At 34.9% G+C, this 15050-nt stretch overlaps 1 protein-coding gene across 2 annotated transcripts; it reads right to left on the reverse strand.

The window, feature by feature from the left end:
- Positions 1–3962: 3962 nt before the first annotated feature.
- Positions 3963–12020, reverse strand: trhrb (thyrotropin-releasing hormone receptor b). Of its 2 annotated transcripts, XM_077195617.1 has the most exons (3): positions 10961–11722; positions 10306–10669; positions 3963–3976 (listed from the first exon to the last, which is right to left on the reverse strand). In XM_077195617.1, the coding sequence occupies exons 1-3, from the start codon at positions 11720–11722 to the stop codon at positions 3963–3965; spliced, it is 1140 nt and encodes a 379-aa protein (XP_077051732.1). The 2 variants fall into 2 exon arrangements, with proteins under 2 accessions (XP_077051732.1, XP_077051731.1); XM_077195616.1 differs by lacking the exon at positions 3963–3976 and having other exon boundaries at positions 9307–10669; positions 10961–12020.
- Between the last annotated feature and the right edge of the window lie 3030 nt (positions 12021–15050).

The following is a 15050-nucleotide window of genomic DNA, read 5'->3' on the forward strand; positions in this document are numbered from 1 at the left end:
AAACTAACAAGGGATCAGAGGCAAACCAGATCAGGGAAAACTAAACCAAACCAAAATAGAGTATACACATTACAAAACCATACCCTAACTCTATGGTTAGTACATGTAGTTAATTAATATTACTCAACAATGTATAATTACACTGTAACAAGGACACCTTAAAATAAAATGTAATCTAATTTTTAATTGATGTGGGGGTATATATAATATTAATACAAAATGAATAATAATTTAATAACTTCTTTTGTATTACATTATTTTTAAATTGATTTGAACATTTATTTCATTGTAACAGTTTGAAAACTGATTTCAAGGGAAGATGTAAATTGAACAAGTAAGCAACGTATTCGTACAGTCTCTCGTTTTTCTTTGGTTTTTGCAATTAATCTCCTCGTCTGTGCAGGCTATTGCATTCTTCTTCTTCACCTTGTGTTACAGACCTTTCAAATATAATTTGTTGGTATAAGGAGATGTGCCTGGGAGATAGATCTTTCTCAGCTGTTTTGTTTAGTGGGGTGAATCTTATTTGTTCAGGCCTCAAATTAAATTTTGTGTTTTTTATTGAATTAGGCTGTGATGTTTGGATTCATTATCTGCACCCGAATCCCTGGACCGCTTAGAGGAAGATCAGTATGAGATGCATGTAGAGATGTTGGTTTCTGATTGTGGTGTAAATGGACAGTTAACATCAGGTGATGCTCTTAGATCAGTGAAGGCTGAAAGCAAACAGACTTATAGCAAAGAATAATTAAGAAAGTTCTAATTATTGAAAATTTGCAACACATATTTTATGCATGCATATATTATGTATTTTAGCTGTTGAAGCATTAAATAGCTTAATTCTAGTAATACCAATTTTCAAAATCCAATCAATTCCTGATTAATAAAATCAAGTCTTGCCCTACAGTTTTTCTTACTGAATATCCTGTTTCACTCAGATTAGAAATGTCCTGTTATTGAAGTCTAATAGGTTGCGAACAGCAATTCATGTTTGACTTTAAATCACATTGTTACAAATGTCTATTTAATTCAGATTTCAAATGGAGTTTCCAAGTTTTGTTGTAGTAATGTGAATACTTGCCCCTAGCAGTTCTAGGCAGGTGGTGCTGGGGAAGATGGGTGGCTAGTCAAATTTCCATGGCGTGCTGCACTGAGTAGGGCCAGTTTAGGACAGAAATAAGTAGATTATGTAGACAGAACAAAACATTTTATTGAACAGTTTTATTCCCTTTTCGGATATTGCTTTATTTTGTGTTAAATAAAAGCCTGTCCGAGGCCGCACCCAATGCGTCTGTCATTGCTCCTCCCATTACAATATGTATACTGTATAAAGTGGTGAAGTCAGGTTGAATGGGACACATTTCCAAGTCATCTCAATGGTAAATGTGTCCCGATCACCCTAAATTCACCCTGTGTGTGTGTGCGCGCGTGCGTGTATACAGTTGTGGTCAAAAGTTTTGCAGAATCTGCAAAAAATTAATTATTTTAACAAAATAAGAGGGATCATACAAAATGCATGTATTTGTTTTTTATTTAGTACTGTCCTGAATAAGATATTTTACATAACAGATGTTTACATATAGTCCACAGAATATAAACTGAATTTACGTAAACCCTTTTTACTGTGTGTCCATACGTGGATGATCAACGACTAGTTTTGGTTTTGTGATGATTGTTCTTGAGTCCCTTGTTTGCCCTGAACAGTTAAACGGCCTACTGTTCTTCAGAAAAATCCTCCAGGTCCTGCAAATTTGGTTTCCCAGCATCTTTTCCATATTTGAACCCTTTCCAACAGTGACAGTATGATCTTGAGATCAGTGGCGGTCTTAACATAGAGGCATAGGTAGGCGGCTGCTTGGGGCCCCCTAACAGCGGTCGTAGTAGGGGGGCCCCCAATTAACCTAAAAAAAAAAATTAGAAAAGAAAAAAAATGAAAAAGCCTCTTATCATCGTGAACACTTCAAAAGCATAGTAAATGTTATGATGTTATGGTTGACCTTTCTTGGATCTCAAACAGTGGCGGATTTAGCAAATTGGGGGCCCAAAGCGAAGGTAGGTATGGGGCCCCCCCATCCCTTCTTTAAAAGAGAACGAAAAAAAAATGTACCGACTGAAAGCTAATCTACGGGGAAGTAAAGGTTGGAGAGGAGCAAAAAAACCTTCCCCTTTAAACCCTGCATACATTTCTTTACTCTGAGGACAATTGAGGGACTCATACACAGCTAGTGCAAAAGTTCAAAATATTTACTAATCCTCCAGAAAGAAACCTTGTGCACACATAGTTTATACACATGCACGTAATCACACACACACACACACATTTATGTGCAAACTAAAATGCTCACTTTAGACTGCGATAGCTTTTTCATTTTGGAAGGGGCATCAAAAATTCTTCGGTATAGTTGTTCTGTTATTTTGTGTTCCAGGCACACTTGTGTGTTTGCAAGGAATCTTTAGAGATGGGATCTATCTTCTCAAGTGCCTGTTTTATAGTAGGCTACCCACGAATTTCATGAGATAGATGTGTGACAAAAGATCATGTCTACCCAACAACAAGGACGTTTCAAAAGAAAAGAGCCTTATTCTCATATTTCTATCCTTACATGGTTTTAATTTAGAAAAAAAAAAAAACCATGGTCATTTTGAAGCAGTATGGCATCACAAGACATTGAAAAAAAGAGAATCAGCCACTATATGCCAATAGAAAGGGAATATGTTTCCTTAATAGATAAACTGTTCTCCAGAATCTGTTCTGGAGGTCGGTATCTTACCTTAAAGCATCTGTGTTCTGCACACTGTGAATGGCGCGGACCGAATTTATTAACATCAAAGGCAGCGAGTGCGTTTCTCTCTGGCCTTGATATATTTATACATCCTGCAACGGCGCATCAGCTTGTGCATCCTTGTTTTCCCGGTTTGAATTCGGCTCCTGTAGTATTCGCTTTGAATGCACACCTCTCTTCATTTATTATTACTGAACAATCCTAAAGGATTAAACTCTCGTCTTGAGAGTCGCATGAGATGGAGATGAGTGTTTCATGCGGAAGCTCTGCTAGTATTCTAGAACAACAATAACAAGGTTATAAAGAGAAATACAGATAAGCCATATAACTTTAAGCTTCTATATCAGTTATCCGTTGAACTCTGCAAGTGTCCAAAGAGAGCCTGAGGACCAGTCAGTAAGATACTCTGGATTGCATTATGGGGATTTCTGGGATGCATTAGCTTGCCCTCTGGTGCAAACATGCTCTTTTGCAAGGCATTTCTGTGTTTATTGTTTTCACAGAAAGACTGGATGTGAAATGGTTGCTTGGCTTTAAGTGTGAGGTTTCAAAGGGATATATTGGAGATGTTAATAAAATAATAACCTCGGTAGACGTTTAGCTTTATGGCGCTGTCAACTTCAGGGACTCGCTATAAACACCAGAGCAGCAGTAAAGACTTTGAAATATTATTAAATTCCATCTTTCACTCTCGTTAGTGTGACAAAACAACATTTAAATAGTTATATAACTGGATAATCATATACTGCACAGTGAAGTTGTAGGAAAAAGTATGTGAACCCTTTAGGATTCGATTGGATTTTTGTCAAAGTAACAACAGTAGATGAACAATATTCCTCACAAGAAATTGTGTGTTTCATGTCTTTATCGAATGCATTGTAAATATTAACAGGGACGTCCACTTGAGTATTAATTTTACAAGTGACAATTTGTGTTTTGAGATCTTTTGTTTGAGCCATGGTTTATATCAAGTGTTTTTAGGGCAGTCTATTGGTTTAAGCAGACTGTGCTTGTCTTGTCATATTTATGACCAATTTACTCAGAAATCCAAGTAAATCATATACTGTACAAGAATCTTCTAGTCCAGCAGACCTCTGAGTTATTTGGTGCATAAAATAAACACTGTTACTGTATTTTGTACTTTTGGCTGTGGTTGAAAATGAGCTGATTAGCTCTAGGTTATAAAACTGCATGTCATGATAAACTGTTATTTTTTAGATGCTTCGGGAAAGAGTGAGAAAAACTGAATTGATGAGAAAGATGAAAAGGGAGACGCAGGGATAAATGAGGTATGAAAAGAAGCCATAATGAATGTATTAATCTCAAGAATTTATTTTCTGGCCTATTAATCTCAGACTATTCTGTGTAATAAAATAAGCTCTTGTTCTGTTGTAAAAAAAAGAGAGACTGCAACTTAATCACAGGTTTTATAAGTGACACCAAAGCCAAGTTTATATAATTAGTCCTTTTTTCCTGCAGTAGATCATATCCATCTTTTGTGACTAGTTACATCTGAGGAGAAAGCGTGTGAACAGAGGAACAATAACAATGAACAAAACTGTGGGCTTTGGAGCAGTGTTCCCTGTATGATTAATTTGATTTAGTGTTTTAATAGCATCTTGTTGGATATAATCCGAAACATGAAATAGGTTTAACTTGAGTTTCAACATTCTAGGGTGAATCTCAAAAAAACCTGTCAGGAATATGTCCAGGATTTTACTCCAAAATCAATATTAACCCTTTGCATGCATTAATTATGACTAACTCAATCAGGATTGTTTTCCTCTGCTTTTTATTGCTCTTAGGGCATGAAAAACAAGATCTGAACCTTTTTTTTAGACACATTTTTCAAAGATCCATTTGAGTGGACAATATGTTTTTTTTGGTTTTAACTGAATAGATACTGTATTAAATATAATACATACTGTACATTATGTAATCAGAATACTTTTTTGATGTAACGAGTAAAGTAACGCATTACAAATAACATACATTACATAATCAGATTACGTTTTGATGTAAAGTAACATTACATATATGTATATAGATTATGTATTTCATAATCATATTACTTTTTTATGTAAAGTATTACAAATTACATGCATTATGTTATCAGATTACATTTTTGATGTAACGAGTAAAGTAACGCATTACAAATGACATGCATTGTGTAATCAGATTACATTTTTGATGTAACGAGTAAAGTAACGCATTACAAATTACATGCATTACGTAACCAGATTACTTTTTTGATGTAACGAGTAAAGTAACGCATTACAAAGTACATCCATTACGTAATCAGATTACTTTTTCGAACTGCAAATTACATTCTAATAACACAAATACATTTATTTACAACCAAACAATGTACTGCATGATTAAGTATTTTGTACTTTGTAAAAGAAATTGTAGCAGGAATATATCTGATGTCCAATTTACTGGACATGATTAATCAAAATGTCCCCCCAATCTAAAATCAGGACTTAGAAAATTGATTAATGATATGACTCCTTAGATGTTACAATATTAAAAAGAAAATACCTGCAAGAGTCTCCTATAGAAGGAATGGATGAATTTTCCAAAGCAACTTGGCATTTCTGACTGACCGTCAGCCATCTTGGTTTGGAGGGAAAAAATTCACAAACAACAGCTTGCCAGTTGGTGGCAATGTATGCTGCACTAATGTCCACCATAGGTTGACGTGCAACTGTGCCATCAAATCCCATGCATATTTAAAATAGGTTTTGTGAAACAACATACCTATACATGAATGCAAGTGAGTGCATGACAACATTAGACCATTTTTAATCAACTAAACAGTGATTAGAGGTGTGTGGTCCAGATTGTTGCGCGGTGATAATCATATCAAACTGAATGTTTTAAATTATGGCTTTCTCAACAAGCTTGAAAGCTGTTATAGAGACTATATGGTGCAATTTGTACAATTGCTGGTTGTAAGTTTATGTTAAATGTCTCTTTAATGAGTGTAATTTTTAGGTTGAGGCTCATATATGCTGTATTGAAGCGTGTGTAGATTTCTTTTGTGTTTGATTTTACTTCTGTATAATCTAAGCACAGAAGCTGTTTTTAGCTGGAGCTAGTTATATCTACTTCCATCCTTTTTTTAATTAAAGTGGACAGGAAGTGAGATGATGTCAGTGTGGGTTATTATGGGACCCTATATGCACAATGCTGAGAGTGACCACGTTGCTCAATAAAATCTCTCCTATTCATACTGTTCTGAAGACTAAAGCTCAGGGATCTATTGTGTCACATCTCTGACTGATGGATAAAAAACTCTAATTTTCAACACAGGAGGAGATGGAGCACTTGTAGAGAAAAAAATGCTTAATATGGTGACAGTATGAATGGAAATCCCAGCTTAGAGAAGCCAGTCACATTTTAGATCTAAGAAGTAATTTTATTTATTATGTTTTTATATAAAATAGGTTTTATTTATTATTTTATACATTTTATTTATACATTTATAAAAACAGTTGATGGGCCCCATTGATTTCCATAGTGTCACCATTATGTCCAGTTATAATCAGTTAATTGATTTTTAGTTTTAGTTTGTTTCCATTCCTCACATGTGTTTCCTTGTCTGTGTTTCCCGCCACTGATCAGTCACCATGGACACTAATCACATTAATCACAGCTGCTAATTGTTTAGTTAATCACCTCTGTGTATTTAAGTTCCTGCCTGTGTTCTGTCTAGTGTCTGGTAATGTTTGTGCGTTGCAGGCTGTCTTTCCTGCTGGCTATGTTTCTGAGTAATTTATTAAACAACCTTGTTACCTTTCAATCATCTCCATCTTCCTTGGATCTAGTCGTGACCTATAGTATAGAAAAAAAATTATATGTAAGTCAAAGGTGCCCCACTAAAGTTTGGTTACATTCTTCAAAATATCATCTTTTGTGTTCAACAGAAGAAATAAATTCATAGATGTTTGGAACAACTTGAGGGCAAGTAAATAATAACAGAATTTTCATTTTTGGGTGAACTATCCCTTTAAAAGGACCTTGACATTGTATTATTGAGTAACTGAAGTAACTGTTATGTTTTTGCACTTTTTCTACAGCATGACAATTTAACTTCGGGCCTCTCCAATTTTCCATTATTTTGGATTTATTTTGGTACATTGCTTTTGAGTTGCTGAACTTCAGAGAGTTTAATGTAGAATTTGCATGTATTTCTTTGAAGACCGATTGATGTTGTTTTGCATGGATTAAATGTATGTCAGTGTTTGCAATAGATAATTCAATTTTAATTGCAACTGGATTTCTTTTTAGGTGAAGTGTAGACATCAAATGATCAATATGCATGATATTTGGCTGTGTTTGTTTACATAATCACTGTAATGCTGAGTAATTATGGTAATTTTGTCAGATTTTATTCAGTGGAGTTGTATGATCCAGCAATGAACTTACTTCATGATACTCACATATGCAGTCTGTGAGATAATTTGACGTTTAATTGATAATAGGGCCATTAATTTCATTACAAGTAGAATCGAATTTTAAAATAATCTTGAATTACGTGACAGGCAATAGGTTGATATTATTCAAAGAGGAAGAAGAAAAGGTAAAAGCAGAGGTAATTAGAGGGACAAACAGAAAGTGTATCCTTACATGAGATATAATAGTCTTGATCCATTGCATAAGCAGAAAGCAATGTTTAGAAGAGCTACAGTACAATGGCAAAATCTGTTATTCGGGAATACCAAACAAAATTTTAACTCACTGTAGGTTAGATTCAGAATTCAATAATGAATGATCCTTATTAACTATTTTGTAGCAAGAACACTACCATATTTTTTATTTTATATCATATTCAAAGGGACAGTTCACTCAAAAATTATATTCTGTCATACTCACCCTCATATCTGTATGGTTTTCTTTCTTTTTAAAACACAAAATAAGATATTTTGAAGAACAATGGGGTCCAAACAACACTATCTTCAGGTTTGAGACCACATGAGGATGAGTAAATGATGAAAGACTTTTTAATTTTGGGTAAATTATCCCTTTTTTCAGTTTAACTTGACCAAAACAAAGAAGAAGGGGAAAAAAACACTTCCCAGGCCTATATCGCTGACAGTGCCCTTCTTTCAGTCTATTTGGAGCCTTTGAGTCTTTGAGAACATCTCTGGGGTGTTCACTAAAATGTAATTTGATAATGCACTTGGTGTTTTTCCTAGGTTCAAGGTGACTTTGCATTTGATGAATTAGATTTAATATTTTTTGTTTCTTCTGCTGAGCTTGCCAGTATACAAACATCGTGGTCACTCTTTAAAATATTATTTTGTCCTTCCATTCTTTTGCCACAATGTCAAATTAGTTAGCTGAGAATTTTGCATTTTGTACTTGGCAGCAGCAGCAGTTTCTGAAATTTAACTTCAAGTGGTATTAAAAATGTGCAGAGAATAATTAGTTTAAACAGATCAATCAGACATCAGTGTAATATTATGCAGAGTATTATTCAGTACTGTTTCAAAATGTTTTACTATTTTAAAACAGTAGAGAAGATTTTCAGAAACCCATTGTATACTAATAATTTAAACTGAGTCTCTCATTAGCCAGTATATTTATTTTATTCAGAAAGAGGCTTTAAAATAGACGTTTTATAATTTAGTGTTTTGTTAAACCCTGAATAATAACACAAATGCAACATAGCGAATAGCAACACATATAATAGTGATAATAAAACGTTTGAATGATTCAGCAATAGTACACACTCAAGTATATTAAGAATAATGGCAAGCATTTACCAAACTGAGAGAACAATAACAGCATAATTAAACACACTGAACAATTTATACTTTTTTTTCACACTTCAGAACACTCTGAAACCATCTCAGTGTGTAGAGACTATATTCAAACCCAATTGTGTAACTGTAACATACCATAAACCTTCCATTTATGAGACTGATAAATTAAATACTCTGCATTTAAAACTGTAAAAAAAGTTTCTGCCTTAAATTAAGTACAATGAACTTGGATGTTTAAGTCATTTCAACTAAAATTACATTAAACTGACTTTAAAAATTAGTTGAATATTGTATAAATATAAAAAAGTTGAAAATGGCTTAACTTATTTTGTCGAGTTAAAGCAATGTAAAAACAATTTGTCATATCTTATTGATCTTCTTTTTTTTTACAGCTGTCATACTAATTTTCTGCAAACATCTGTTTCAACTGTCACTAAAATATCACTTAGCCTATTCATTGACACTGGACTGCAAACCTGAATAACCATTGAAACAGACATAAAGAGACAATTTTCCACACTAATACCATCAAGATAGTATATTCAAAGCCTAAAACACAACATAATAATTGAAAACACAGTCCATTTTGATAAAGAAAATATGCAACTTCACATTTGCACATTTGTTGAGAAACCATGGGATTTAGCTTATCAGCTCACAAATACAATCATACGCTGTCTATAATTTATGATACAAGAGTAAATTAAATAGGTGAAATTTATTCATCAGATGCAAGAAGTTTTTTTGACACATTTTTTTTTATATTTGTATAGGTACATTCATGTATAGTCGTCTAAAGTTATAGTCAAAATAGTCTTTATTATATGTGTGTATACATATATATATATAAAAATGTTTTTAAATGTTTTACTTTGTTCTATCCTAGTTTAATAAGAAGAGTAAAGTCATTAAATATAAGCAAGGTATTCACCTTGGTTTATTCCACCTAAAGTCTACACAGTACACAGTCTGGCGCTTATTAATATTTCTCTGTAAGTTTAAGCTTGTGATAGCATGCATTTGGGGCGGGACAATCTCTTTTAAGCGACCAATGGCAATCAAGGGGAGTGTTATAAGAAACATGAATTATTATATAAAAACAATAATTATTTTTGCATTTCCTTTTGGTTGTGCTTATTGCACAAAATTACAATTTAGACCAACAAAAAAATGTTTTACATAAATAAGTAGATGTAATAATGTCTCCTTTATCTTTTTAGTCATGCATTCCTTCATGGTTCATCCGAAATGTGCTTATCTACAATAAATGCACATACAACTTGAGTCTATATTTCAGTGTGACATTGTCAGATGGCCAAAATAGCTATAGGCCTACTTCCTTTTTAAGTTTAGATAAAAATAAAAGTACTATACATATTTATATACAGTGAGGCATAAACTAAGTTAACTCTCATTGAATATTCTTGAAACAACTGCAGAATTAAGCAGTTCCAGCATTTTCCCCCCAGGGGTCTGGAGAGGAAGAAGGCCACTCATTAATCACAATGGCAACCCCTAAAGATGTTTTCAGATCAATGTATTCAATTTACCCTGCACCACATTTTTTAATAAAGATAAAGTGAAACTTTCAAAGTGCTTTCGCTGCAGTTTGTGTAGTAGTGTTACGGCAGAACGCTAGCACTCAGAGATAATGCGGTGCGTAGGCTAGCTATAGCTGTTGTGGGTTTATCAGGCCTGACTGAAAGTCTCCTTACTAAAGTCACAGTTCTCCGGATACAGAAGCTTCTTATCAGGGAACAGCTCGTCTGTCGGTGTCAAATCGTCTATCTCAGTTGAAAAATGCCCAGTGCTTCCCACCGTTGACGTTTCCTTGGCAACACTGTAGGTTAGTGCCACACTGTAGGCTGGTTTGTTCACCAGAGCGGTGCGTCCGCAGCGGCAGAGCCTTCTGAAGGCAGCGCGGAACTTTTGAGACATAGCGTTGTAGATAAGAGGGTTAATGGCGCTGTTGAGGTAGACACACGTGCGGCAGAACAGCAGAAACCAGTTGTCCAGGTAGGCTTCTTGCAGGAAAGAGTTCACCACCACAAGAGTGCGGTACGGCATCCAAAGCAGAGCGAACAGAATAACCACCACTGCCAGCATTTTTGTAACCTTTAATGAACAAGTCACAAGTTAGGAAATGTATTGCGAATTAGTGTAATATGTAATGTTTTTTATGACATCTATCCGTCTGTGTGTGTGTGTGTGTGTGTGTGTGTGTGTGTGTGTGTGTGTGTGTGTGTGTGTGTGTGTGCATCTGGCTATATGCCTAGGTAGACAGACAGACATAGATGGCAGATAGACATAAATGCAGATGCATTAATTAATTCATGAAGAACAATACAAATATGTGCTAGTTCTGCACCCGAAACAAGTTTTGAACCTTAAATGAGATCCTCTCACCTGTCTTCTGGATGCTGCGGTTGTACTGGAGCAGCGGCTGGAATTCTTCATGTTGTTCTTTTTGGCTTTGGAGAAGTTGTCATTCCCGTTCTTGTCCGACGGGAGAGGATTAAGAAACAAGATTCTCGCAATCAGGCCGTACAGGACAGTGGCAAGAGTGAGCGGCAGGACAAAAAAGATGCCAAAATCGACTAAATATATGGGTAGATAAAGGTTTCTGGACACTTTGTAAGCGCACGTTATTATAGTCACATCCTTGTAGAGAACGTGTTGGATATCGGACAGGTAAAACCACATTACGCAGTAAATAGACGTGAAAACCCAAACTCCAAAAATGATCTTCTTCGCGCGCGACAGCGTGCATAAAAACTGCGCTTTGATTGGGTGACATATAGCGATGTATCGCTCTATGGTGAAGGCTGTTATGGAGCACGAGGATGCGTTGATGCCTAGATATTGGAAGTATGTGATGCACAGGCACCCTGCGTGTCCAAAAATCCATGAACCGAACAAACTGTCCGCTATACTCGGCAGACCGGCTGCGATCAACACCATCAGGTCTGCGACCGCCAAACTAACCAGATAGCCATTTGTCGGGGTCCGCATATGTTTGGTTGTGAGGACCACCAGAATGACCATCACATTTCCAACTATACCGAAAGCGCATATGAGGAAAACCACAAGGACGCTGATCACTTTATATTCGACACTGCGGTCAGTCCAAGTTTCCAGAGTCTCGTTGAATACCGTGAAATTCTCCATTCTCAAAAAATCTCCCAGGTTCAGATTAAAAAGAATTTTAATTTCGTTGAGTTGACATAAATGCGGTTCATCCCTCTTAGAACTTTGTTTTCTTGATTTGTCTGTTCAGTTTTTGATTAGTTTTTGTTCATCGGGGGAAAAAAAGAGATTACAAAAACGAATCCATTTAATATGTTTAATCAGAGCGTCAGTCACATTTTTTATTCTCCGGTCTCTATTCTACTCTAAAAGTTGCGGAATAGACTATAGATGTGCTCTCCACTGATGCAGTGCATCAGATGATGGATCTCTTGTGTCTGGTGCTGAATTTAGTCTCGCCTTTGGCTGCGTGGTCAGAAAAAGGGGCGTTTTACGCACGCACACAATTCAGTCAAATGAAATAGCTGGCATACTTTTTTGAATCTTTTAAACTATCTTAAGACTCTTTGGTTATTTTTTATGATTTTTATGGTCTTATTTTTATACTATGTCATTGAAATGCGACACAACATTGATTTAAGAATATGAAAGATTTAAATTAAATCATTTACAAATGGATATGTCTGTCTCATTCATGTTCATGTTTGTGACTTGATTTAGGATACCATGCTTATTACACACCTTTGTTGGGTGTAGACCTACAACGTGTGAATTTTATAAAGACTTTTTTTAAATAATTTCTGTCCGCATGGTATAAGATGGGGTACGATGCATGGTTTACCCTAAGCAAACCATTTTCATGTTTTAATTTTACTTCATTTTTACAAGGTTTTTAAGTAGAAGATGGATGCATTTTTCTGAGTTACCAAAACTCAAGTGTCTTTTAAAAAGCCTGTTTGCAACTACTTTGTTCCCTCTAAATGCTTACAGGGTGTTTCTAAAAACAAAAACATTATTTCCTTTTAAAGGACTCTTAAAAATAAAGTTTCTGTATTGGCATCATGGTTCCACGAAGAACCTTTAACATCAGTGAAACCTTCCCACTGGGCAAAAGGTTCTTTATAGGGGAAAAGGTTCTTTAGAATTTATAAACGGCTCTTCACACTATAAAAATGGTAGCCTAGAAATCTAGACGCACCCTAGCAGCAGCACATTTTAATTGGCAACCAGTGTCAAACATCTTGATGTGGGTCTGGCTTGTCAGGCTATAAAAATGGTTATTTTAAGAACTGTTCACTGAAAGGTAATAGCTAATAATGAGATAAATATCATTAACCTGACAGAGAAACAAAGGAAGTATGAGATATCCACACTAATATAGTGAAACACATGCGTGCATGTGTGTTTTGTATGTGTATGTTTGTACTTATTTTTGTGGACAAAAATTTGTACCAAGAAGTGAGGTAAACATGACAAAATCTCTCCAAAGCTCATTTTGGGGACACAGTCAGTAAAAAAAAAAAAAAAAAATTGCATGGTATGGGTTCTCTATGTTCTTCTGAGAAAACCCAGATTCTCATGCATGTGTCCCAATAACTCAGAGTGGAATGAACAACCTTGATTATGTGCCTATAAAAACACACGTCCATCACAATAAATTACACATTACAATAGTTGTGACAATGTACTGTTACACTGTTACATGAACGATTAACCTCTGTGACCTGATAAGTATAGAATTTGGCTAAATTCATACTGTAATGTTAGTCAGATGCCCCGCCACTTCACATTGTCTTTGACATTTGATCTATTTCATCAACAGAAACTAGACCTGGAAGAAGGGGTGTTGCTGGGGGGAAAGGTGGGACTGAGTGTAGGGGTCCAGAGCTATTAGGGGCCCCTGCGATTATCAAGAGGGAACTTCAAAATCAAGTAAATTGTATAAAGTCGTGGTCAGAATTATTGGCTCCTAAATTTGATCAAAGATGTCTGTAAAAATAAATCTGCATTGTTTATTCTTTTGATAATTCATTTAAAAAAAATCGAACTTTTCATTGAAGTAAAATAATTGAAAGTGGAGGGAAAATCACATTATGAAATAAATGTTTTTCTCTAAAACATGTTGGCCACAATTATTGGCACCCCTAGTAAAATATGAGTAAAATATCTCTGAAGTATATTCCCATTAATATTTACATTTTTTTAGCACACCAGGGTGACTAGAGCATAAAATTGTTTATCTATGACTTCTTGCTTCACAGGAGTATAAATATGAGGAAACACAAAGACACTTAACAACACTAAAGAATATAGTTCTGATGTGCACCAAAAGATTGTTGAGATTCACAAAATAGAAAATGGCTGTAAGGAAATAGCTAAAGCATTGAAACTTACCATTTCCACCATCAGGGCAATAATTAAGAAGATCCAATCAACTAAAGATGTTACGAATCTGACTGGAAGAGGACGTGTGTCTATATCGTCCTAATGGACGGTGAGGAGGAGAGTTTGAGTGGCCAAAGACTCTTCAAGCATTGCAGAGATTAGTTGAGTCTTGGGGTCAGAAAGCCTAAAAACAAAAACAGGACTGGGTTTTCGGATAGAATAAATAAATTCATATAATATAGCCACGTGGTGTACATGCTAATAGCATGAGGACACTGAAAGAATTCTAGTGATTTATCAAAAATTCGTATTTTCTTAAATAAACAAACAACATCTTAGAAATAATCTGAGTAACTGTTAAGTACGTTAAGATTGAGCTTCCCAGTCTTGGTTACAATATCATCAAATATACAGAAAAGAAAATTCATGGGGTTATATTTTACAATAATGTTCTTTAGTTAACATTAGTTAACTACCTTAGTTAACATGAACTAAGAATGAACAATACTTCTCCAGCATTTATTATTCTTAGTTATTATTAATTTCAACATTTACTAATAATGCGTTATTAAAATCAAAAGTTACATTTGATAACATTAGTTAATGCACTGTGAACTAACATGAACAAACAATGAACAGCTGAATTTTTGTAAACTAACATTAACAAAGATTAATAAATACTGTAACAAATGTATTGCTCATTGTTAGTTCATGTTAGTTAATATGAACCGTATTGAAAAGTGTTACCAGAAAATGAGACCAAATACTTTTATGTCTTCAAATGGCCTTCAGAAAATTCAGATAATGCAATATATCCTGTTGAAAAATGTTTCTTGTGGATTTTTCCCAGTTTTTCAGAGGGGGGAATGTGTTAGGGTAACAGGACTGAGTGAAAACCAGGGGACATGACTGAAATGTATTTAATCTAAAATAGCATTGATTTCTTTTGGAACCCTTGTGGTTTGCTATTGCTGTGATTTCATTTGCCCTCATGCTGGTAAACACATCATCAGAGAAGAGAAAAGATGTCACTGAAAGAGTTAAGGGAAGTTATTTTGAATAAAGATTATAAGGAAAATGAAAT

Source organism: Siphateles boraxobius, unplaced genomic scaffold, assembly GCF_051911475.1.
Source record: "Siphateles boraxobius isolate OS27281-9 unplaced genomic scaffold, OSU_SipBor_1 33, whole genome shotgun sequence".
NCBI classification, from domain to species: domain Eukaryota; kingdom Metazoa; phylum Chordata; class Actinopteri; order Cypriniformes; family Leuciscidae; genus Siphateles; species Siphateles boraxobius.

Coding starts and splice junctions, on each gene's coding strand:
- trhrb (XM_077195616.1), bottom strand. CDS start 11,722: ATGGAGAATTTCACGGTATTCAACGAGACTCTGGAAACTTGGACTGAC. Junction 10,670..10,960: donor CCGCAGCATCCAGAAGACAG/GTGAGAGGATCT, acceptor TGTTCATTAAAG/GTTACAAAAATGCTGGCAGT.